The following is a 26,840-nucleotide window of genomic DNA, read 5'->3' as shown; positions in this document are numbered from 1 at the left end:
TGTTGGCAGAATTTCAGTAAGTGATGAAGAGGTGTACAGGAGTGAGACAGAATAGATCAGCTGGTTGTGTGGTGTTGTAGCAACAACCTCACCCTCAATGTCGGTAAAACTAAGGAATGGATTGTGACTTCAGGAAGGGGAAGTTGAGGAAACACACACCAGTCCTCATCAAGGGATCAGCAGTGGTAAGGGTGAGCAGTTTCAAGGTCCAAGGTATCAAGGTATCTGAGGATCTATCCTAGCCCAACATATTGATGCACTTACAAAGAAGGCATGACAGTGGCTATATTTCATTAAGAGTTAGAGGAGACTTAGTATGTCATCAAAGACTCTCGCACATTTCTACAGATGTACCATGGAGATCATTCTGACTGGTTGCATCACCATCTGATATGAAGGGGACATTGAACAGGATTGGAAAAAACTGCAGGAAGCTGCAAACTCAGCCAGTTCCATCATGCGCACTAGCCTCCCCAGCATTAAGGACATCTTCAAAAGGCAATGCCTCAAAAAGGCAGCAACTATCGTTAAGGACTCCCATCAGCCAGGACGTGCTCTCTTCTCAAATGGATAATGAACACATGAACACTACCTCACTATTGCACCCCCCACACACTTTTTTTGCACTACTTAATTTAATTTTGCATAGCATATTGTTCTTAATTATGCATTGCAATGTACTGCTGCTGCAAAGCAATGAATATCATGGCGTGTGTCAGTGATATTAAACCATGGATAGAGAAGGCGATGAGGTCCTGCAAAGTGAGTTCAGGGAGTTAGGTACCAAGTTAAAGGAAAGGACGTCCACAGTGATCTCAGGATCGCTACCTGTGCCATGTGCTAGTGAGGCCAGAAATAAGGAAGATAATACAGTTTAACACATGGCAAAAAAGATGGTGCAGGAGGGAAAGTGGGACCTGTGAAGATGGGATGGAACTGGAGGGGGACCAATATCTTTGCAGGAAGGTTTGTTAGTGCTGTATGGGGAATTTAAACTAGAGTTCCAGAGGGATAGGAACCAGAGCGTCAGAACAGATAGTGAAGTAGCTCTAGGGAAAAATATCATTAACCCTGTATACATTTCAGGAATCGAAAGGCTGAGCATAGAGGGACTGATGTTCTAGGTTGTGTATATTCTAATACAAAGAATATTGTAAGAAAGGCAGGTGAGCTTAGGGCATCGATTGCCATGTGAAATTATGACGCTGTAGCCATTAGTGATGCTTGGTTGCAGGAGGAGCAGGACTGGCAGCTCAATGTTCCAAGATTCCGTAGACTTAGACGTGATAGATAAAGGGAGAAGGCTGGCATTACTAACGAGGGAAAAAGTCATGGCAGTGCTCGTCAGGACAGACTGGAAAGCTTGGCTAGTGAGGCTATATATGGGTGGAGCTGAGGACTAAGAAAGGGATGACCACATTAATGGGATTATATCATAGACCACCCAATAGTCAGCAGGATTTAGAGAAGCAAGTTTATAGAAAGATCACAAACTGTTGCAAAAAAACACAAGGTAATAGTAGGCAATTTTAACTTTCCACATATTGACTGTTATCCCATGGAGTAACAGAGATGGATGGGATAGAGTTTGTCAAAAGTGTTTCAGGGAAGTTTTCTTAATCAAAACATAGAGGTCCCATCTAGAGAAACTGCGATACTGGATCTCCTATTAGAGAATGAGACAGGGCAGGTGACAGAAGATGGTGCATTAAGTTTGTTTGTTTATTAACTGATTGATTGAGATGCAATGCAGAACAGGCCCTTCTGGCCCTTTGGGCTGCACTGCCCAGCAATCCCCTGATTTAATCCTAACCTAATCGTGGGACAATTTACAATAACCAATTAACCTACCAACCAGTATACATTTGGACTGTGGAAGGAAACTCGAGCTTCTGGAAGAAGCCCATACTTACTGTGTACGGGAGTTGGGATGTTACGCTGAATATGTTTAAGGCATAGGTGAGGCCTAATTTGGAGTATTGTGTGCAGTTCAGGTCACCTACCTGCAGGAAAGGCATCAATAAAATTGAAAGAAGAATTACAAGGATGGTGCCAGGAATTGAGGACCTGAGTTACAGGGAAAGGTTGAACAGGTTAGGACTTTCTTCCCTACAGCATAGGAGAATGAGGGGAGGTTTGATGGAGGTATCCAAAATTATCAGGGTTATAGAAAAGGTAAATGAAAGAATGCTTTTTCCACTGAGATTGGGTGACATTAGAACTAGAGGTCATGGGTTAAGGGTGAAAGGTGAACTGTTTAAGGGGATCTTCATCACTCAGAAGGTGACGAGAGTGTAGAACGAGCTGCCAGCCAGAGTGGTAGATGTGGGTTTGATTTCAAAATTTAAGAGAAACCTGAATAGGTACATGGATGAAAAGGGTATGGAGGGCTATGGTCCGGGTGTGGGTCGATGGGACTAGGGCAGATTAATAGTTCGGTACAGACTATCTGGGCTAAAGGGCCAGTCACTGTGCTGTAGTACTCTGTGACTACCCATTCCCAAGCTGTAAGACATTGTTTGCTGTAGTACTCTGTGACTACCATTTGTAGAGGTTGTTTACAAGGCAAACCTTTTTAACTGATGTTTATCGATTAGGTAGTAAACAAACTTCTGGAACCACAAGCTTGTGTGACAAAAGCGCTTCTACAAAGGCTGTGGGTATGGACTTCCAGGAATTTGAACTAGTCTGAGATGCTTCCAGTGGTGTAACTGGAAATATGCCACTGGAGATGTAATAGTGTGCGATGCAAATAACAGCGTTATGCAGCCGATTCCATGGTGATTATAGGTTTGGGAACTCAACTCCAAAGCAAAAATCAAATAGTGACGAGGCATCAGTCCAAACAATGGCAGACATCCCACCTCTCCCGGAAGTTCTGGGAGTCTCCCGCATATTAATAGTGGTTCCCTGATGCCCGCAAATTATATACAATGTCCCGGAAATCAATTTTTTTTGAGACAGCAAGCACAAGAGAGCGCGAGAGAGACCATGAGAGTGAATGCGAGAGCGACCATGAGACAGAGAGACGACAGCGACGAGAGACGAGAGCGACCATGAAAGAGAGAGAGAGAGAGAGAGAGAGAGAGAGAGAGAGAGAAAGAAAGCGAGAGAGACAAGAGCGAGAGAGCGCGTGAGCGAGAACGACCACGAGAGACAGAGAGCGCGCGCCATGGGAGAGTGTTCCAAAAAAATAAAATATAAAACGTACGTCACACCAGACTACGCTAAAGTGTACTCCTGTCTAATAGGGGTCAAAAATAATGACAGTGTTGCTCGCTGCACTGTTTGCAACAGTGACTTTTCTATTGCCCATGGTGGGTTAAGACTGTAAAGGACATGTTGAGGTGAGTTTAACAGGTGTCATTCGTTCATTAGCATAGCTAACGTTATTTAAACTAGCTGGCTAGCTGCTAAGGAGCTACTCTATTGCAGACATCCCACCTCTCCCGGAAGTGAGTCTCCTGCAAATTGATGGTGCTACCTCCCTGAAATGAGTTTTTGCAGGGTGGGATGTCTGCTGTTGGGCACAAAAATGCAAGGCAACTGCTGCTTTCCATGCTCAGCAACTTGTTTTCAAGAACCATCTGATCCAAAAAAAGACCAATTATAGATACGAACTCAACTTATAACAGAGTACAAGGAGTGTTTCACCACTTCCATGGGATGACCAGATCTCAGCATTAAATGCAATGCCAGTCTGCTCATCCTCAAAAACTGACATGGTTGTGATCTGGTAAAAGACTGCCCACAACTCCTAAAACAAAAACACCCACTGGCATGGTGGCATTGCAATTGGCACAACCCTTTACAACTCTTGCCAGTCTCTGTAAGGAGTTTGTACATTCTCCCTGTGACCACATGGGTTTCCTCTGGGTGCTCCCCTTCCTTCGCACATTCAAAAAAGTCGCACAAGTTAGGGTCAGTGAGTCGTGGGCATGCCATGTTGCTGCTGGAAACATGTTGACATTTGCAGGCTGCCCCCAGCACGTTCGAGACACAAACAGTGCATTTCACTGCATGCTTCGATGCACGTGTGACAAATTAAAGCTACCTTCTTTATCTTTAAAACTTACTCTGTGTAAAGTTGTGCTGGAACGTAACTGAGGTAGATCCAGTAGGCGCGGTGGTGGAGACGGTGGCTTCTGGTGCAAAGCTCAGCAGGTTGAGCGGCAGCTGGAAGGGAAGGGAAACAGGAACCAGACTGCCCAACATGCTGAATGCTGCCGCCGTGTTCAAGGATGCAGACGTCGCATTGAGATTTGTTACATTCAGGGGGGATGGCATGAGAGTCAGCGGTGACGTGTTTGCCAACAATGTTGATCCAGAAGTCGCCTGGAAAGGGAGGTAAAAAGAAATGAATGCAAAAAGGAAATAAAGATATCATGGAATCCTCCTCTAAAGTATTTTCTGAACCAAACATTTCATTGCTAACCAAGTTCATTTACTGACTGGGTAAGATGACAACCTGCTACGAGGATAGCAGCTCCTGCCCATCAATTGTTAAGCACTGACCCCACTTGAATAGTAGTATGTAGACACCAGCCAAGCACAAACTAATCATACACAGCTAAACTCAACTTTCAGCCATTGGAGCAGTGAGCCAGTCGGTTGTTTGAAAGGAGAACAAAGTTTAAAGATAAACACACAAAATGCCAGAGGAACTCAGCAGGCCAGGCAGCATCTATGGAAAACAGTAAACAGTCAACGTTTTGGGCTGAGAACCTTCATCAGGAATGGAGAGGAAGGGGAGAAGTCAGGGTAAGAATATGGGGGGAGATGAGGAAGAAGTTCAAGGTGGCAGGCGATAGGTGAAACAAAGAGCTGGGAAGTTGATTGGAGAAAGAGATAAAGGACTGGAGAAGGGAGAATCTGATAGCAGAGGACAAAAGAAAGAGAAGGGGACGAAGACCAGAGTTAGGTGATGGGCAGGTGAGAAGGGGTGAGAGAGGGAAACAGGAATGGGGTATAATTACCGGAAGTTCGAGAAATCAATGTTCATGCCACCAGGTTGGACGCTATCCAGACGGAAAATAAACTTAAAGATCATTTGGGTAGTTTTGGTGGGAGGCTCCACCAGGAATGGCCCCAAGCCCGGCTTCAAGAGGAGGAGGGGTGGATGGGGCTAGCAACCCCATCCAGTAAAAACCCAATGCGACAGAAATGCCAACAGAAGTTCCAAAGACCTCATTCCTGGGAGAGCAAGGATACACCACGATGACTACATCTGGAGACAGTGTGAAAGACTGCCCCAGGTCAGGGGACTGAGGCAACCTTCTATCAGCAGCCTAAGGCCCAGTAGGGGTGAGGAGCTTAATTAGGTTGATGGGAGGGTGAAAGTGGGGGAAGAGAGAGGAGACAAGGGGTGGGGGGAGGGAGCAACAGCACATTGCTACTGATTGAAGTTCCACCTGCTTGGGAAGAACCTGCCTTTGCAACAAAACATAGTCTAAAAGACAAGAAGGCAGGGAATCACGATGTTGAGGGTCATTACCTGGATACCAGCGGATGATCCTGAGGCAGAGGAAGTTCTGTGAAGGGAGGGCAGCATTTTTATAGCAACCTGAGCACCACTTCCGGTCCCCCCACTCACATTAGTCCTTGTGCCAGCTCCGGTCGGGCTGCCCCTGTTAGCAGCCGAATTGCTCACAGTCCCGGTCCTGCTGACAGAGGCGCTGGAGCTGACGGTGCAGCGGCTGGTGGTGCTGGGGCCCACTGATCCGGCAGCACTGCTCCTCCCTGCTGCTCCACTGCTCTTGACGGGCACCCCGCTCGTGCTCAAGCTGCTGCGGCTGACTGTGGCGGCCGCGCCGGTTTTGCCGGGTGTGGCGGGACCGGAAGGGCTGGCCAGTTTCTGAGGCACTGAGGTTTTTTTCACAAGGGACGCTGACTGCTGTTGACCAATGGCCGAGCTGGCGGATGACGGCCTGTTGGAGAGTTTGGCACTGCCTTGCCTGCTGGCGGAGCCCCCGCCCGGATTACCCGTCCCCGCTGACACACTCTGGCTCCCTGTGCTGGAAGTGGTGGCAGTCTTGAGAGGGCCAGCCATGGTAAACGGAGGCTTGAAGCCTTGCACCGAGGTGCTGACGGGTACCGCGGCTTTCGGCAAGTAACTGCCAGAGGTAGATGGGCTGACGCTCGTCCGAGAGGCCAAACTGTGGGGGACGTGGGTGCTGCTGGTGGCCGAGGGGGCAAACGATGTCTGGTAGGCAGCCGGCTTCTCTGACACCTGCGGCAAGTGACTCGAGAGCAGGTGCTGCGGACAGGTGTTCAGCTTCACCACGGGGTTCTGGTGAACCTTGCTGATGACGTGTGAGGGAGACGTGAGGCTGTTGTGATGCATGCTGGACTGGGGGGACTGCTTGTTGATTTGGGCCTGCGACTGGCTCTGCCTCTGTGCACCAGACTGCTGCTGTTTGGCCGTGCAGGCCACAGAAGGAGCCTTGGGTGCCTGCGGCGAAGGAGCTGTGTAGCCAGCTATCAAGCTGCTCATTCCTGGTCGACCTGCATCCTGGAATTTCTTGGTGCTTGAACTGTGACCAAACAAATGACTGAAGGTCGAAGGTACGGGGGAAAGTGTGGACGCTTTCGGAGAGGGTGTGGTCACCTTCGCTGACGGTGTTGTTACCTTCGGAGAAGGCGTGGTCACTTTTGGAGAGGACGTGGCTTCTTTTGGTGACGTGGCAAGTTTTGGGGTTGATGTGGCAAGTTTTGGGGTTGATGCGACAAGTTTTGGGGAGGATGCAGCTTCTTTTGGAGAAACTGTCAGAGGTGTGGCCTTGGCCACAACCTTTTTATCCTCTTTCATCATAGGCTGTGGCCGGGGTGTGCCTGGGACAGAATTATTTACAATTCTGGTGGCCTTGGGTGTGCTATTGAAGACGGACAATGCATCTGACACAGATTCTAAGGAAGGGGGTTTAATGGTTAGATCCTCATCCAGAGAATCATCCAAGTAAATAGTGTCTTGGTTTGGGGTACAACTGGAACTCGAGATATTGATAGATGTGATGTTGCCCATTGGCAGCCCCTTCAGCCCAGCATCGGCAGGCGCAGAAAGCTTCTGTTCTTTCTTTGGGCTCGAATCCTATTTAAATGGGGAAAAAAAAGCACAAAAATGTGACATGTTAGCAACTGTAAAAGTTGTCAGATAACCTCAACTCCCACCCAAATTTCACAATAACCTTTTGCGGGACAACTTTTCTTTTAACTAACACACACAAGATGCTGGAGGAACTCAGCAGGCCAGGCTGCATCTATGGAAAAGAGTAAACAGTTGTTTTGGGCCGAGACTCTTCGTCAGGATTGGAAAGGATGGGGAGAAGTCAGAGTAAGAAGGTGGGGAGAGGGGAGGAAGAAGCACAAGGTGGCAGGTGATAGGTAAAAGAGATAACGGGCTGGAGAAGGATGAATCTGATAGATAAGGGTAGAAGACCGTGGAAGAAAGGGAAGTGGGAGGAGCTCCAGAGGGAGGTGATGAGTAGGTAAGGCGATAAGGTGAGAGAGGGAAGCAGGAATGGGGAATGTTGAAGGAGGGGTGCAGTTACTTGAAGTTTGAGAAATCAATGTCCTTATCTATCCCAATTACAAACTTTGAGGTTTCCACCACTGACACCATCTACATGAGGTCCCGCCCCAAGACGATGCCATCTATCATCAAAGACCTCCACCATCTGCATCATACCCTCTTCTCACTGCTTTGTGGGCAGGAGGTTTAAGTCCCATACCACCAGGTTCAAGAACAGCTACTTTCCTACAAACCACTGGGTTCTTGCCAACCTGCACCTCAGCAACGGATCACCTCTTGCACTACCTGATTGTGTTCTGGTTTTGCACTAATTTTTTTTTTACTTTGCACACTTTTGCCCCACTGCCTTGTAATAGTTCATGTTCTGTGTTGTCTGAGTGTACATGCCTGTGCCTCTGCAAGCAAGTCCTTTGTTGTAGTGAGACCTCACCGTATATTTCTGCGTATGAAAAGAAGCTCAGCTTGAGGTGACTGCCTGAACTTGACAGCTGCAAGAAGGCAATACCTATCATTAAAGACCCTCACCAGCCAGGACACGCCCTCTTCTCATTACTACAGTCAGGGAGAAGGTAAAGGAGCCTGAGGACGCCCATTCAATGTCTTAGGCACAGCCGCTTCCCCTCAGCTGTCAGATTTCTGAACAGTCCATGAACTCATTAAATCACTATTCTGCTCTCTTTTTGCACTTTCTATTTCTTTTTTATATAAATTTCTTACTGTAACTTACAGTAACTTTTTAATATTGCACTGTACTGCAGCCACAAAACAACAAATTTCACGACACCTGTCAGTGACAATAAACCTAATTCTGATAGGTGCCATGCAGTGGTGGTGAGGGCAAGTGGTGACACTGGGTTCCTGGGCTGCTGAGGGTTGGAGAGAGTGGAGACAGGGCATGACAGGAGGAGAAAAGTAGGGATTGAAGTCCGGCAAGAATTGGGAGCAGGGGACAAGGCCAATGGGGTAGGGTTGGGGAGGTGTGGATAGCAACACAACCAAAGAGATAAAGGAGGGTTGGGAGGGAAGTTTACTGAGAGCAGAGCAGTTAGCACAATGACATTATAGCTCGGGACGACGGAGTTTGGAGTTCAATTCCAGCGCCGTCTGTACACCCTCCCTGTGACCACGTGGGTTTCCTCCCAGAGTCCAATGGCAGTTAATAGGTCATTGTAAATTGTCCTGTGTTTAGGCTAGGGTTAAAGTATGTGGGTCACTAGGCAGCGTTGGATCAGAAGGACCTGTCCATGCTGTATTTCTAAATAAATAAAAATATATAATTTTGCAGAAGTGGTGGAAAGCCTGAGCATGGAGAAACAAGGTGTCCTGGAAAGTAACTACTGAGAGAGAGATTATTCCTACCTCAGTTTTAGACACCCATTTTGCAATCCAGCTGAAATTACTAAACCTAAACTTGTCATCGCACACTGCTGCTGTTAGCTAGTTAAATAAATTACCTGTAAGCTTGAGGAAGGAAGCAAAAGGAACAGGAAATAGAAGGATTTACCTTAACTTTTGGTTTCGGTGCCAGTATCACCTTCTTCTTGGCTCTAAGAAAGGAAAGACAGTGAGGAAAGGAACTTGACTGCAACAACCTATACAGTATTTTATAAATAATGTTGTAAATCCAAATGTATTACACAGTTGCCATCTGAAAGTGAAAGAAACATTAATGATCATTTATCTGGCTACATGAATACAATGAAACACAGATGCATGAAACAATTCCCCACCTTTCATTTTATAGTTAGAGACATAAACAGCCACAATCAACTTTGACCCATTAAGAGAGACTGGCTCAGGAAGACTCCAGGTGACTGCAAAACCTGTTCAAAGATGGAGTCTGGGTTTTTGTGGGAGGAGTGAAAATAATGAATAAAAACAAATGGTTTCTACTCACGGTGTGGCTGTCAGATGATTATGCACTTTCTTGCTCTCCTTCAGCAGCATCCTGCAACAAAACACAGAGTCAATATCAAGGTCCATGACCAGGTCCAAATAGCAGTTTTGAGAATGATATAACATAGCTGAAGGAGCAGGTAGAGATGAAGAAGCAGGAGCCTGCAAAAAGACTTCGATAGATTAAGTGAATGGGCAAAGAAATAGCAGAGGGAATCTTATGTAGGGGAGTACAGTTGCAAGAAAAAGTTTGTGACCCTTTGCAATTACCTGGTTTTCTGCATTAATTACTCATAAAATGTGTTCTGATCTTCATTTAGGTCACAATAAAAGACGAACACTATCTGCTTGAACCAATAACACACAGACAATTGTACTTGTCATGTCTTTATTGAACACATTGTTCACAGTCCTAGCTGGAAGAAGTACGTGAACCCTTATATTTAATAACAGGCAGAATCTCCTTTAGCAGCAATAACCTCAACCAAATGTTTCCTCTAGGTGCTGATCAGACTTGCACAACAGCGAGGGGGAATTTTAGACCATTCCTCCATATAAAACTGATTCAGTTCATCAACATTTCTGGCATACTATGCATGAACAACCCTCTACAAGTCATGCCACAGTATCTCAATTGGGTTAAGGTCTGGACTCTGACTTGGCCATTCCAAAACAAGAATTTTCTTCTTTTTAAACCATTCTGTTGTTGAATTACTCTTGTGAGTTTCAGATCATTGTCTTGTTGCATCATCCAACTTCTATTAAGCTTCAGGTGACAGACCGCTACCCTGACATTTTCCTGTAAAATGTCTTGTTACAATTTTGAATTCGTTGTTCCCTCAACGATTGCAAGCTGTCCAGGCCCTGAGGCAGCAAAGCAGCCCCAAACCATGATGCTCTTTTAACCATGCTTCACAGTTGGGATGAGGTTTTGTTTGGTGTTGGTGTGCAGTGCCTTTTTTCCTTCACAGTGGTATGCATTTCTGCCAAAAAGTTCAACTTCTGTCTCACCTGTCTACAGAACATTGTCCCAGAAGCGTTATAGAACATCCAGGTGGTATTTTGCAAACTTGAGATGTGCAGCAATGCCTTTTTTTGTAGAGCAATGGATTCCTCAGTGGTGTCTTTCCATGAACACCATTCTTGCTCAGTGTTTTTCTTATAGTGGACACATGAACAGAGACTTTAGCAAGTTCTAGAGATTTCTGACGGTCTTTTGCTTTTACTCTTGGGTTCTTTTTCACCTCCGTCAGCATTTCACATTGTGCTCTTGATGTGATCTTTGCATGACGCCCACTCCCAGGGAGAGTAGCAACAGTACTGAATTTCCTCCATTCGTAGACAATTTCTCTTACTGTGGACTGATGAACACTCAGGTCTTTAGAAATGCTTTTGTAGCCTTTTCCAGCTTTATGCATCTCTACAATTCTTCTAAGATCCTCTGAAAGTTACTTTGATCGAGGTATGGTACACATAAACAGATCTTTCTTGAGAACAGCTGGGTCTGTCAGTAACCTGACTTTCTCTGTCTTTTCTCTGCATTCAGGCAAAATTTATAAGCCCGAAAGGCAAGCTCAATGACAGATTCTACCCCACTGTTATAAGACTATTGAATGGTCCCCTAGTACAATAAGATGGACTCTTGACCTCACTGTTTACATCTTGTGTGCTTGCATATTCCCGCTGCCTGCAGTGCATTCTCTGTAAATAGAACTCTTTATTCTGTATCCTGCTATAGTTTTACATTGTACTACCTCAATGCACTGTTGTAATGAAATGATCTTGACACGTGACAATAATACACCAATTTACTAAGTTCCCTCACATTTTGCCAAACTCCAGCAGATATAATGAGCTACAAGTCTATCCAGTCCCTCATAAGACAATCTGCTTATTCCAGGTTATAGACTAGAGGACTGTCTCTGCTCTGCTTCTAAGGCAAAGAAGTTGGATGGGGAATCCTGCTTTAGTAAACCGTCCAAATATCATGAAAAAGCACCTGGGGAGATGGGAGCGCAATATCAGATGTTTCTGCTTTCCTTCTCCTGCTTCTTACATCCACATGATCGGGCAAAGGTTATCACTGAGGAAATGCACACATCGGTCCAACTAATAAAATTACCAAGGATAATGAGGGATGATCTTCCACAAAGTAATGGGATGAGCTGGAGCTGAGAATGTCAGAGCTGCAGTGTCCGTGAGCAAGTGCAAAAACTATAAAGGCAATATTAAACCCACATATTATTGATTATCAAGTAGATCCTGTGCTCTCTCATGTGAATCCTTTGAAGGCTCTGGTCAATTGCTGTGGCATTAACTTCAGACTCCAAATAACCTCTAGAGCAAAGACCTCCCAATTCTGAAAATTCTGTGGCACTCGGCATCAGATCCCATTTCTGAAGAGCTGGGGAACATGAAACTGGGCAAGCAAAACTATCCCAATTTCATATGGTACATCTGTTTTATAGAATTACACAAATTTCTAATTGAAGTATGGTTAATTGTTCTTGGTTACTGCTATCTTCAGTGCTTTCTCCTGAGAATAACATTTAAAACTGGACAAGTGTGAACCATTAGGCCATTTGCCCATTAAGTCCACTTCTTCATTTGATCATTGTTGATTTATTTTGCCTTTCAACCCCATTGTCCTGCCTTCTCCTCATAACCTTTGACACCCTTACTAATCAAGAACCTATCAACACCCACTTTAAATATATCCAGTGATTTGGCCTCCACAGACATCTGTGGCAACGAATTCTATAGATTCACTACTTTCTGACTAAAGAAATCCCTGCTCATCTCTTCTGAAGGGATATCCTTCAATTCTTGAGTTGTCCCTCTGGTCCTAGTCTCTTCTACTATTGCAAACATCCTCTCCACGTCCACTCTATTTAGGCCTTTCAATGTTTGATAGGTTTCAATGAGAATTCCGCACCCCCCCCATATTTTTCTAAACTCCAGCAATTACAGGCCCAGAGTACACTCCTCATACTTTAACCCTTTCATTCCCAAGGATTATTCTTGTAAACCTCCTCTGTACCCTCTCCAATACCAGCACATCCTTTGTTAGCTATGGGGTCAAAAACTGCACATAATATCCCAGCTGCAATCTGACCAATATCAGCATTACATCCTTGATTTCATATTCTAGTCCTCTTGAAATGAATGCAAAGATTGCATTTGCCTTCCTTACTACTGAGTTAACCTGCAATTTAACCTTTAGGGAACCCTGCATTAGGACTCCCCACTTCCTTTGCGCCTCGATTTCTGAATTTGCTTTCTGTCTGTGCCTTTAATCCTTCTACCAAGTGCATGACCATACTCTTCCCTACACGGTATTGCATCTGTCACTTCTTTGCCCATTGTTCTAATCTGTCCAAGTCCTCTTGCAAACTCCCTGCTTCCTCAACACTGCCTGCCTCTTCATCTATATTTGTATCATCTGCAAACTAGGCTAGATTTAGGAATGAATCACACATTCTTAGAAATGTATCACATAAATCAAGAGCTTCTTTAAAATCTTTCAATCCTTAAAGGGCTAGAAGCCATTGAAAGCTACTGAATGTACTTCCATCATCTCTTTCATAAAGTCAGGACATCGGCTATATATTCAATTATGTAGTTTCTAAAATGCAGACAATATTTTTGTATAGCTAGCATGGCAGCCAAACCAATCATTGAGTTCACGAATGGTCCTCTTTATATTTAAACTTTGTGGGTTCAGTCAATAGAACTAACGGCTTACAGAAGTGATAATCCAGTTTCCCAAACAAATAAACAATGGCTCCTGAAATTACTTAGCTTCTGTATAGTCATTTCACCTTTATAGTAAAGGCCACACCAGAAGGAGGGAGGGTACAGGAAACAGACTATTGAAAGACATGCTCTGTGACGCGGTAATTGTCAGAGGTCCATCACTGTTTAGATTACTTGACTTTGCTTAAGGAAGGTCAATAAAGTGACAAAAACCAGCACATCTTACCGTGACTGCATCCAACCTTTAGGCCAGATAGGTTTCACCTCAGTTTCCATAAAAGCTTTCAGATAATCCTCTGGTGACTGTGATTTGTTTTGCTCCAGTTCATAACATCCCAGCTTTATCTTCACCAGATTACACAGCAAATCCCTGATGAAGTAATGGTAAAGAGATTGCTGTTAAAATCTGGGTAGTTTTGGCCAATCACCTTGCACTGTTTGTTCTCTCTTTTCCCTTAACTTCTCATAGCATGCTCCACCAGCTAGATGTTCATCTTCTCATGAGAAATCAAGTTTGGTCAAATAAACCCAAGCTATCCAATGTTTCCTCAGAACTACACCTTTCCACTGCTAGGTTCTTGATTAGCCAGGGCATCAATGGGTATGGGGAGAAGGCAGGGAGTGGGGATGACTGGAAGAATTGGATCAGCCAATAAATGAATGGCAAAGCAGACTCGAAGGGGTGAATAGCCTACTTCTGCTCCTATATCTTATGGTCTTATGAACCAAAGCTCAAGTGTAGATCTAACCAGTGTTTTTACATAGCTCCAACATGATAGCTCAGCTCTTACATTCAATGCCTCAGCCACAACGGCAAGTATACCAGATGCATTTGTCACCTCCCTAACATCCTGTGTTGCCACCTTCAGTGAGATATGAACCTGTACTCTAGGGTCCATCTGTACTTCAATACTCCTAAGATCCCTGCCATTTACTGTATGCGCAGCACCAGAATAACTTCCCAAAGAGCATCACCTCTCACTCGCCTGGTTTGAATTCCATTTGCCATTGCTCCACCCAACTTTCCAGCTGACCTTTGTCTTGCTGCATCCTTAGATAACCTTCTTCACTGTTGATGACCTTGCCAATTTTTCTGTCATCTTCATACTTACTAATCATACCAACAATATTCTCATCTAAGTCACTTATGTATACTATAAACAATGGAAGTCCCAACACTGATCTCTTCAGTACACCACTTGTTATACATTATCAGTCAAAAACATCATCTTATCCACCACTACCCTCCACTTCCTATCACCAAGCCAATTTTGGATTCTGTTTGCCAACACACCTCAGATGCCTTGTACCTCACCTTCTAGACCAGACTAGCAAAACAGGCCTTATCAAAAGCTTTACTGAAGTCCATGTAAACCACATCCTGTCTTCATCAAATTTCTTAATTATCTCCTTAAAAAACTCACTCAACTTAGGATGACATGATCTCCCGGCAGGAAGCCAAGCTGACTTCTCCCTTCAGTCCCTGCCCTTTCAGGCGAAAATAAATCCTGCTTCTCAGAATCTTCTTCAATAACTTTCCTACCAGCGAAGCAAGGAGCATTAGCATGTGGCTTTCAGGCTCATCCCTACTACCCTGTTTGAACAAGGGGACAGCAACATTCCCCACTCTTCCAGTACTTCACCGACGAAGATACAAAGATCCTCCATCAGAGCCCCTTACTTCTCATAGACTTTTTAAAATTCGTTATTCAGGTGGGGGGCGTCACTGGCAAGGACAGCATTTATTGCCCATGAGAAAGTGGTATAGTTATCAACCTCCATGAACTGTTCAAGGTGTGATGCTTTGTGGTAAAGGCTCACCAACAATAGGAATTGCCAGATTTGGACCTAGTGACAATGGAGGCACAGTGAATGCATTTCCAGATCGGGATGGTGTGCAACTTTAAGGGGAACCTCTAGGTGGTAGTGTTTCCTTGTTCTACTTCCTTTGGTAGTAAGATCACATGGTTGAGAGGTGCGGTCAGATTAACCCCAGTGAGGAACTACAGTGCATTTTGCAGATGGTACACACTATACAAACAGCGCACCAATGGGGATCAAGAAAATTAACTCTCTTTGATTTCAGGAGAAGGAAACCAAAGTAAGTACAATCACGAACAAAGTTCAGCAGTGCCTCCACTATCTTAGGAGTTGCCAAAGACTCAATGTGACATCTAAAATTTTGACAAACTTCTATAGATGTGTGGTGGATAGTATATTGACTGGCCGCACCACAACCTGGTATGGAAGTACCAACGCCCTTGAATGGAAAATCCTTTAAAAAAAGTGTGGATACGGCCCAGTTCGTCGTGGGTAAAGCCCTCCCCACAACAGAGCACATCTACATAAAACACTGTTGCAGGAAGGCAGCATCAGGGACCTCCATCGCGCAGAACACGTTCTCTTCTCGCTGCTGCCATCAGGAAGGTGCTACAGGAGCATAAGGACTCACCCCACCAGGTTCAGGAATAGTTATTTCCACCTAACCATCAGGATCTTGGACCAAAGGGGATAATTTCACTCAACTTCACTAAATCATTGAAATGTTCCCACAACCTACAGACTCACTTTCATTGACTCTTCATCTCATGTTCTCGATATTTACTGTTTAATTAATTAATTATCATTTCTTTATTTTTGTAGTTGCACAGTTTGTGTCTTTTGCACACTGATGAACGCCTAAGTTGGTGTGCTCTTTCATTGATTCTATTGTGGTTGTTATTCTATTATGGATTTATTGAGTATGCACACAAGAAAATTAATCTCAGGTTTGTATATGGTGACATATATGATAATAAATTTACTTTGAACTATAGTGAAGATATTAAATGGTCAAGGCAGAGGAAGACAGTGCCAATCAAGTAGATGTTTTGCCCTGTAAGGTAATGAGCTTCTTCAGTATTATTGCAGCTGTAGAGAAAACGTCATCAAACTCCAGACTTGTGCCTCATAAACAGTGGAAAGGTTTTTGGGTGTCAGAAGGCAAATGACTCACCATAGGATACCCAGCCCCAGACCTGCTCCTCAGCCACAATGTGGCTCAAACATTTGAGTTTCTGGTGAATGGCATCCCCTAGGGTATTGATGCTAGGAGGCTTGATAACATTATTCAGCATCAAGTACAACTGGTTAGCTTCTCTTTTGTTGGAGATGGCTATTGCCTACACTTTTGTGGCACAAAGTTACCTGTCACCTATCAGTCCAAGTCTGGACATTGTCACATGTCGCAATGTACTGTCTCGTTTGCTGGGGAGATGCAAGTGGAATGGAACACTGTGCAGTGAACATCTCCATCTATGACTTTACAAGGACAGAAAAAAAAATGAGCACTCGGTTCATTTTCAAGGTAGCATGGAGTGACCAGCTGATGCTAGGATCATTTGAAGGGATGATTCAGGAGTGAGATTCAAATACTCTGAGAATTCTGTATTTCCTAGGGGGCTGTGCATACTTAACGATCAGTCGGGTCCAAAGATGAAATGGATTGATTATCTACCATAAGTGGAAATGGGAATCAGTGAAAATTGTTGTAAAGGTTCATGCAAGTTCCACTGAAAGGAAGAACAGATTGGATGGGATGTTTTGGACTGTCAATCTAGATTTGTGTTGGCTTTGGAAGAGGGCTTGAGCACAAAAGAAAATTGGTTCAGAAGCAAAGAAACTTAGTGTCAAAGTACAAAATCTACTAACAACATTCTTGACACTCAAATTGTACAGAAGTGCCAAAGCTAGACATTGTGGCCCCTCCGATGATAAGAACTGACTGTATGCTGGACAGAGTAAACCAGGTCTAAAGAAAGACCTCCATATGCCACCATAAAATGGAATTACATCACAGCGAAAGGTTCGAGATAATTATGTTAATATATTCAGTAGTGACATATATATTGAATCATACATCTTGTGGAGTATGATTACAGGTCTTCTTAAAGATACTTTTCTATACTTTGCGTGAAAAGAGACTCCTGGATGGCAAATTGCCTCCCAGGTACCAGGGTCAGAGGTGTCTCAGATCTGGTCCACAGCATTCTTAAGGAGGATGATGTGCAGCCAGAAGTCATGGTATGCACTGATACTAATGACATAGGGTAGGGTAAGGGGATGAGGTCCTGAAGAGCGAATATAGAGAGCTAGGTAGTTAGCTAAAAAGCAGTAACTCAAGGATAGTAAACTCTGGATTGCAGCCTGTGCCAGAAAGGTAATAGGGAAATCCTGGGAATTATAGATTAGTGAGTCAGGATTCATAGACAAGATTTAAGAGCATTTGGAGAAGCATAGTCTGCATGGCTTTGTGAAGGGCAGGTCGTGCCTCACAAGCCTGACTGAATTCTTCGAGGAAGTGACAAAACAAATAGATGAAGGCAGAACAGTAGATGTGGTATATATGGATTTAATTAAGGCATTCAACAAAGTTCTCTGTGGTAGGCTCATTCATAAAGCCAGGATGCATGGGATCCAGGGAAATTTGGCTGAGTGGATTCAGAATTGGCTTGCCCACAGAAGGCAAAAGGTGGTACTAGATGTCGAGAGTATTCTGCCTGGAGGTCAGTGACCAGTGGTGTTCCACAGGAATCTGTTCTGGGATCCCTGCTCTTTGTGATTTTTATTAATGATGGATGGGGTGGGTTAGTAAGTTTGCAGATGACAGGAAGTTTGGCAGTGTTGTGGACAGTACAGAAGAGTGTTGTAGTTTATAACAGGATATTGATAGGATGCACAGCCGGGCTAAGAAATGGCAGATGCAGTCCAGAATAATGTGAGGTGATACACTTTGGAAGGTCAAACCTGAAGGCAGAGCATAGGGTTCTAGCAGCGTGGAGGACCTTGGGATCCACATCCATAGATCCCGAAAAGTTGCCGCGTAAGTTGATAGGGTAGTTAAGAAGGTGTCTGGTGTGTTGGCCTTCATTAGTCAGGGGATTAAGTTCAAGAGCCACCAAGTAATGCTGTAGCTTTATAAAACTCTGGTTAAACCACACTTGGAGTATTGTGTTCGATTCTGGTCAAGTTATAGGATGTGGAAGCTTTAGGGGATGCAGAGGAGATTTACCAGATTTGTCTGATCCCTCTGAGGAAAGGTTGAGTGAGTCCTTTGGAATGAAGGAGGATGAGAGGTGACTTTAGATAGAGGTGTATAAGGTGATAAGACGTATTGATAAGAGTGAGTAGCCAGTGCCTTTTCCCCAGGGCAGAAATAGCTAATATGAGAGGTCATGATTTTAAGGTGATTGGAGGGAAGTATGGGAGGGGGGGAACCAGAGGTAGTGTGCTTTCTCACTGGACATCGTTTCTAGAATTGTATTTCCAGTTCATCCAGTAGGTGCTTGAGTTGCTAAGACAGAAAGGACTTCTACTAGATAGAACCTCAATAAAAGGAAGCATTTTACGCTCCAGATATTTTCTTTCACTGGCTGTGGCTGCAGCTTTTTGACAAGAAACACACAGTGCCTGAGTTATGCAACGTGTCAGTTTTTCTCTAGTTTATTCAGATGAATTCATTGCATCAACTGGAACAAAAATAGGAACTGATGCAAATATACTTAACTTCTGTTAAGCTCTATGAGGAAAGAACGGTTGTGTGTGTGCATGTGGGGGGGGGGTGACTGGTTGCATTAGGAACGTGTGTACTAGGCACGTAAACATTTAAGTATGAAGAGCAGCAAGGGCGAACATTTCCACAGAGACAATGATGAAGCAAGGGGGAGAGGATGGACATTTTGGGTTGGATCTGGAGTAATGGGAGGCTTAAGTTCAGGAAGAAGATGAAATTGTAGAGAGATGAAGTAGAATAGAAAATGACAAACAGAATAACATGAAAGACAAATATTGAAAAGGATTAAAAAATTGGCAGGCATTTTGGAAAATGTACAGCAGAAAATTAACAGTGAGATTTAAAACAAAAGAACTATCATGTATAGGAAATGGAGGGTTCACACTCAGAACACTATCTGGTACTGTAGGAACCTCAGGAGGGCACTCCACTCCTTCAGCTTGCTTCAATCAGATTGTGCCTGATCTGTGCTTCATATACACATTGTTGGACTTGATACCTTTAACCCAGAAAATATTTCTATTCTGTCTTAAAAATTCCAATGCCCCAACACCTTTTTGAGAAGGCTGCAGATATTCCTGCAGAACTACCTAATCGGCTAAGCTACATTTCAACATGCCACTCCTAGCACTCTATTCACCAAGGGAAAAGGTTCCTCAGTATCTAGGCAATCAAGGTGTCAAAAGATTAAAGATGAAGATAAAAAAGAATATTTCACAGTTAAAATAAAAAGTACAGTAGAAAATGTCATAAATGCTACAAAAAAAGTTTATTGACAAAGATAGAATTATTACATAATCTATAAAAGAGGAAACAGATCTCAGGATAAAATAGAAAATTTGAAATTAAATACAAAGCTTTTATCAATAAGACTGCCCATTATCATTAGTCAAGAATTGATAAAAATCTAACTGATTCTTTGCTATTTTGCATGGTTAAGCTTGAGTGCCTCTCGTCACAAGCTTGGTTCGGTTATTATTACCCTTGAAAGCCACTCAGTTGTACCAATCCACAGCAAATGATAACAGCCTCATCAGCATCTCTTCACAGCAACTAAGGATGGAGATTAAATGCCAGAGGCACGCACACATTCTTGAGAAGTATGTGAACTAGAAATTGCATGTACAATAAGCCTAAAACATCAGAGCAAATAACTTAAGCTGTTGAAATCAAAATTGGTTTTGAGTGGAGTAAAAAACGTAATTTGAACCTGCCGGTTAAAACAAAACTGAACTTTCTGTATATGTCATTTGTGTATTGCTGAGTGTTCGAGTTAACAGTTTACTGGGTGAAATCCAGCGTGCTATATTAACTATTTTCAGTTAACCGGTGAAGTAGCAGGGCATTTAGCCCATATACAGTACTGTACAAAAGTCTGAGGTACATATATATATAGCTAGGAAGCCTAAGACTTTTGTACAGTAATGTAGTAATTTAATGTATTACTCTGAACTGCTGCCAAACAAAAAAAAAATTCATGACACACAAGTGATGATAAACTTGATTCTGATATGGGTCTCTAGAGTGGGAAGGGGGGCAGGGAGAGGGGAGTCATGGTTGGGAAGAAGGGAAGGGAGAGGGGAAGGAGCGGGAAGCACTAGAGAGACATTCTGTAATGATCAATAAACCAATTGTTTGGAATCAAATGAGCTTGCCTGGTGTCTCAGGGCTCCCACCAGATTTACAAACTCACTCTGTGCTCCACATTGACCAATCCAGCATTGTGCAAGCGTTGTAGGCACCCTAGCTATATATATGTGCCTAAGACTTTTGCACAGTGCTGTATATGAAAATCCACAACCAAAGTCACAGCGAGTCCTTCTGGCAAGTGGATATGCAAGTTCAGACTTATTTATTCTAATCTTTTCTAAAATATAATAGTTTTCTTAATATTTATATTTGAATGAAATCTTGTGAAGTAGTGTTGGTTGCAGAATAGTTTAACTACATGTTGAGAGACTTTATTGTCATTGGTGGGAAGCTATAAAAAGAATAAATTTATATCCAATTTTAATTATGTGGAAAAAAGAATTTATAACAGTAGAAATTTAATTAAAATTAAACTAGGCATGACAACCTGCCTCAGAGTACTGAAATGTTACGTTTATCCAGTTATGTTATATGGCTCAGAATGTTGGACAATATCTAGTAAAATGACGAAATGAATTGTAGCAACAGAGATGTGGTTTTTGAGGAGGATGCAAAGAATATCATGGATGAAACGAATATCTAACGAGGATGTCATGAACAGAGCAAACACAAAAAGAGAAATAATGTATGAAATCATGAAAAGGCAATGTAACTTTACTGGACATGTGATTAGGAAAGAGGAGTTAGAATGCACGGTAATTATGGGAAGGGTTGAAGGGAAGAAAGCAAGAGGAAGACAAAGGCAAATGATGATGAAGACAGCAGCCAGAGAACTGGAAATGAATACCAATGAATTGATCCACTTGACCCAAAACAGGAGTGTGTGGGCCATGGCAGTCAAAGCTCAAACTGGGCACGGCACCTGATGATGATGATGATGATGAGAAATTTAAATGTGAAAAAGCACTATCAGGAGTAATTTATTGCTAAGAAATAGAAGAACACAGACGAAACACTGGTAAAAAGGATTAGAATGAATGGGTGTTTAATGGGCTTCAGAGATGGGGTGGGCCCGTATCTGTGCTGTACGACTGTGAGGAAACAAAACTATAGAGTAAAGAAATGTTCTTAGATAGTATATTTTTAAAACAATGTTGATGAGGCCAACCTTAAAAGAATCATCTGACTAATATAATGTCAATTCTGTTTTTTTGCCACTTCTGTTATCAGCTGTAAATCAGGACACGAAGTATTCTGCCATGTACTTTGGCTTTGTGTCATTTCTGAGAATGCAGAAGGATAGATTTGAATCAAGTTATCTTCCAACACAGAGTGTAGACCATAGGATGAAATGTCTTATGTATATGTTTCAAATTTAGCATAGAAAAGTATATTTTATGGAGAAAATAACAGAACAACTTAATATCTTAAAAAAAAACTGCAGTTTACTGAAGCACGTGTACTGACTGTTCAGTAACCTTGGTCATAGGAGGAACTGATACAAGCTATGAGTCACATCACTAATCTAGTTCAATCCTTTTCTTTTTATTTAACTACCTTTAAATCCACTTTTGGGGAAATGAGAAGTTAGTGCAGCAGTACAGCATCAAGGCCAAACTCTGGTCTGTCAGCCTCTCCAACAATTGAGAGTCAATAATAAAATTCATTCACCTGAAGGGCATCTCAAAAACAGAATTTGGTGCAGGTATTAAAAACTAACCAAGGAATAGAGATAAAATGAGAGAAAGCAGCTACAACAAAGGAGATACAATAGAACAGACAACACTTCAGATTCACCTCAAGACATAATAAAGTGTTTTTAAAAACACAAACATGAGGATGCTGGAAATTCAAGCAACGCAGATCAAAGTTGCTGGTGAATGCAGCAGGCCAGGCAGCATTTCTAGGAAGAGGTACAGTCGACGTTTCGGGCCGATACCCTTCGTCAGGACTAACTGAAAGAAGAGCTAGTAAGAGATTTGAAAGTGGGGGGGGGGGGAGAGATCCAAAATGATAGGAGAAGACAGGAGCGGGAGGGATGGAGCCAAGAGCTGGACAGTTGATTGGCCAAAGGGATATGAGAGGATCATGGGATAGGAGGCCCAGGGAGAAAGAAAAGGGGGGGAACCCAGAGGATGGGCAAGGGGTATAGTGAGGGGGACAGAGGGAGAAAAAAGAGAGAGAGAAAAAGAATGTGTGTATATAAATAAATAACAGATGGGGTACGAGGGGGAAGTGGGGCATTAGCAGAAGTTTGAGAAGTCAACATTCATGCCATCAGGTTGGAGGCTACCCAGACGAAATATAAGATGTTGTTCCTCCAACCTGAGTGTGGCTTCATCTTTACAGTAGAGGAGGCCGTGGATAGACATGTCAGAATGGGAATGGGATGTGGAATTAAAATGTGTGGCCACTGGGAGATCCTGCTTTCTCTGGCGGACAGAGCGTAAGTGTTCAGCAAAACGATCTCCCAGTCTGCATCGGGTCTCGCCAATACATAGAAGACCACATTGGGAGCACGGGACGCAGTATATCACCCCAGCCGACTCACAGGTGAAGTGTCGCCTCACCTGGAAGGACTGACTGGGGCTCTGAATGGTGGTAAGAGAGGAAGTGTAAGGGCATGGGTAGCACTTGTTCCACTTGCAAGGATAAGTGCCAGGAGGGAGATCGGTGGGGAGGGATGGGGGGGAACGAATGGACAAGGGAGTCGCGTAGGGAGCGATCCCTGCTGAAAGCATGGGGGGGAGGGAAAGATGTGCTTGGTGGTGGGATTCTGTTGGAGGTGGCAGAAGTTACGGAGAATAATAAGACTATAAGACAAAGGAGCAGAAGTAGGCCATTCGGCCCATCGAGTCTGCTCCGCCATTTTATCATGAGCTGATCCATTTTTTCCTATTTAGTCCCACTGCCCCGCCTTCTCACCATAACCTTTGATGCCCTGGCTACTCAGATACCTATCAATCTCTGCCTTAAATACACCCAATGACTTGGCCTCCACTGCTGCCTGTGGCAACAAATTCCATAGATTCACCACCCTCTGACTAAAAAAATTTCTTCGCATTTCTGTTCTGAAAGGGCGCCCTTCAATCCTGAAGTCATGCCCTCTCGTACTAGACTCCCCCCTCATGGGAAACAACTTTGCCACATCCACTCTGTCCATGCCTTTTAACATTCCAAATGTTTCTATGAGGTCTCCCCTCATTCTTCTAAACTCCAAGGAATACAGTCCAAGAGCGGACAAACGTTCCTCATATGTTAACCCTCTCATTCCTGGAATCATTCTAGTGAATCTTCTCTGTACCCTCTCCAACATCAGCACATCCTTTCTTAAATAAGGAGACCAAAACTGCCCACAGTACTCCAAGTGAGGTCTCACCAGCGCCTTATAGAGCCTCAACATCACATCCCTGCTCCTATATTCTATTCCTCTAGAAATGAATGCCAACATTGCATTCGCCTTCTTCACTACTGACTCAACCTGGAGGTTAACTTTAAGGGAATCCTGTACGAGGGCTCCCAAGTCCCGTTGCATCTCAGAACTTTGAATTCTTTCCCCCATTTAAATAATAGTCTGCCCGTTTATTTTTTCTGCCAAAGTGCATAACCATACACTTTCCAACATTGTACTTCATTTGCCACTTTTCTGCCCATTCTTCCAATCTATCCAAGTCTCTCTGCAGACTCTCTGTTTCCTCAGCACTACCGGCCCCTCCACCTATCTTCGTATCGTCAGCAAACTTAGCCACAAAGCCATCTATTCCATAATTCAAATCGTTGATGTACAATGTAAAAAGAAGCGGCCCCAACACTGATCCCTGTGGAACACCACTGGTAACCGGCAACCAACCAGAATAGGATCCCTTTATTCCCACTCTCTGTTTCCTGCCAATCAGCCAACGCTCTATCCACGTATGTAACTTTCCCGTAATTCCATGGGCTCTTATCTTGTTAAGTATCCTCATGTGTGGCACCTTGTCAAAGGCCTTCTAAAAATCCAAATATACAACATCCACTGCATCTCCCTTGTCTAGCCTACTGGTAATTTCCTCAAAAAATTGTAATAGGTTTGTCAGGCAGGATTTTCCTTTAAGGAATCCATGCTGAGTTCTGCCTATCTTGTCATATGCCTCCAGGTACTCTGTAACCTCATCCTTGACAATCGACTCCAACAACTTCCCAACCACCGACATCAAGCTAACAGGTCTATAATTTCCTTTTTGCTTCCTTGCCCCCTTCTTAAATAGCGGAGTGACATTTGCAATCTTCCAGTCTTCTGGAACCATGCCAGAATCTATTGACTTTTGAAAGATCATCGCTAATGCCTCCCCAATCTCCACAGCTACTTCCTTCAGAAAACGAGGGTGCATTCCATCTGGTCCAGGAGATTTATCGACCTTTAGCCTATTCGGTTTCCTGAGTACTTTCTCTGTCGTAATTCTGACTGCGCACACTTCTCTTCCCTGCCACTCTTGAGTGTCCGGTATCCTGCTGTCTTCCTCAGTGAAGACTGATGCAAAATACTTGTTCAGTTCCTCTGCCTTCTCCTCATCTCCCATTACAATTTCTCCAGTATCATTTTCTATCGGTCCTATATCTACTCTCACCTGTCTTTTACTCTTTATATACTTGAAAAAACTTTTAGTGACCTCTTTGATATTATTTGCTAGTTTCCTTTCATAGTTAATCTTTTCTCTCTTAATGACCTTCTTGGTTTCCTTTTGTAAGGTTTTAAAAACTTCCCAATCCTCTGTCTTCCCACTAATTTTTGCTTCCTTGTATGCCCTCTCCTTTGCTTTAACTTTGGCTTTGACTTCTCGTCAACCACGGTTGCATCCTTTTTCCACTCGAAAATTTCTTCTTTTTTGGAATATACCTGTCTTGCACATTCCTCATTTCTCGCATAAACTCCAGCCACTGCTGCTCTGCCGTCTTTCCCGCCAGTGTCTCTTTCCAGTCAACTTTGGCCAGTTCCTCTCTCATGCCACTGTAATTTCCTTTACTCCACTGAAACACTGACACATCAGATTTCGGCTTCTCTTTTTCTAATTTCACAGCGAACTCAATCATGTTATGATCACCGCCTCCTAAGGGTTCCTTCACCTCAATCTCTCCAATCACCTCCGGTTCATTACACAATACCCAATCCAGTACAGCTGATCCCCTAGTGGGCTCAACAACAAGCTGTTCTAAAAAGCCATCTCGCAGACATTCTACAAATTCTCTCTCTTGAGATCCAGTGCCGACCTGATTTTTCCAATCTACTCGTATGTTAAAATTCCCCACAATTATCATAACACTGCCCTTCTGACAAGCCTTTTCTATTTCCAGTTGTAATTTGTAGTCCACATCCCTGCAGCTGTTTGGAGGCCTATAAATAACTGCCATCAGGGTCCTTTTACCCCTGCTATTCCATAGCTCAACCCATAAAGATTCTGAACCTTCCGATCCTATATCACCTCTTTCTAATGATTTAATATCATTTCTTACCAATAAAGCCACGCCTCCCCCTCTGCCTACCTTCCTATCCTGCCAATACACCGTGTATCCTTGGACGTCCAGCTCCCAGAGACCTCCTCCTTTGTCCTATCTATGTCATTGGTACCAATATGTTGGACCCGGAGGCTGGTGGGGTGGTAGGTGAGGACAAGGGGAATCCTATTCCTAGTGGGGTGGTGGGAGGATGGAGTGAGAGCAGATGTGCGTGAAATGGGGGAGATGCGTTTGAGAGCAGAGTTGATGGTGGAGGAAGGGAAGCCCCTTCCTTTAAAAAAGGAGGACATCTCCCTCGTCCTGGAATGAAAAGCCTCATCCTGAGAGCAGATGCGGTGGAGACGGAGGAATTGTGAGAGGGGGATGGCATTTTTGCAAGAAACAGGGTGAGAAGAGGAATAGTCCAGATAGCTGTGAGAGTCAGTAGGCTTATAGTAGACACCAGTAGATAAGCTGTCTCCAGAGATACAGACAGAAAGATCTAGAAAGGGGAGGAAGGTGTCGGAAATGGACCAGGTAAACTTGAGGGCAGGATGAAAGTTGGAGGCAAAGTTAATGAAGTCAACAAGCTCAGCATGCGTGCAGGAAGCAGCACCAATGCAGTCAGTGTTTTGTTGAATTGGCAAAAATTGGAATAAGGAGACCAGGCTAGAAGAGGCAAAGGGACTGAGAGAATGGAATTTGAAAAAAATGGAAGCATCTAATCTCAGGTATCTTGCATTCTCAAATATGGCCATTCCAGGAAGGACCGAATTATTGTTTATTTAAGGAAGATTAAGTAAATTATTTTGGAAATGATCTTTGAATTTAGATTAAGAAAAGCTAAATATTCTTTTATGGTGATGTAAGCTGATGGATAAATATTGGCCATGACTGCTTCCTCAAGATTAAAGTCTCACTTGAATGATGAAAGTGCTACCTGCATTTTTTGCCACTCAAAAGGGTGAAGGTACTGGGATTTGTTGAAGTTTAATTACTGAGACAGATATTTGTTTGTTAGGTGGTTTATGGGACAATGATGGGCAA

The 26,840-nt window shown here is 43.5% G+C and overlaps 1 protein-coding gene across 2 annotated transcripts in view; it reads right to left on the bottom strand.

Moving 5' to 3' along the window:
- LOC140204869 (ubinuclein-2-like) overlaps positions 1 to 26,840 on the bottom strand; it is a 74,412-nt gene that overhangs the window by 16,304 nt on the left and 31,268 nt on the right. For both annotated transcript variants that reach the window (XM_072271755.1, XM_072271756.1), the window contains 5 exons: positions 13,407 to 13,550; positions 9,426 to 9,476; positions 9,033 to 9,075; positions 5,495 to 7,087; positions 4,077 to 4,335 (listed from right to left, as the gene is read on the bottom strand). In XM_072271755.1, coding sequence (XP_072127856.1) covers positions 4,077 to 4,335; positions 5,495 to 7,087; positions 9,033 to 9,075; positions 9,426 to 9,476; positions 13,407 to 13,550 — 2,090 coding nt within the window. The remainder of the gene's footprint in view (positions 1 to 4,076; positions 4,336 to 5,494; positions 7,088 to 9,032; positions 9,076 to 9,425; positions 9,477 to 13,406; positions 13,551 to 26,840) is intronic.

This window comes from Mobula birostris, chromosome 11 (assembly GCF_030028105.1).
Source record: "Mobula birostris isolate sMobBir1 chromosome 11, sMobBir1.hap1, whole genome shotgun sequence".
Taxonomy (NCBI): domain Eukaryota; kingdom Metazoa; phylum Chordata; class Chondrichthyes; order Myliobatiformes; family Myliobatidae; genus Mobula; species Mobula birostris.
The sequence above is the reverse complement of the archived record's forward strand: the minus strand, read 5'-3'. Positions and strand labels throughout refer to the sequence as shown.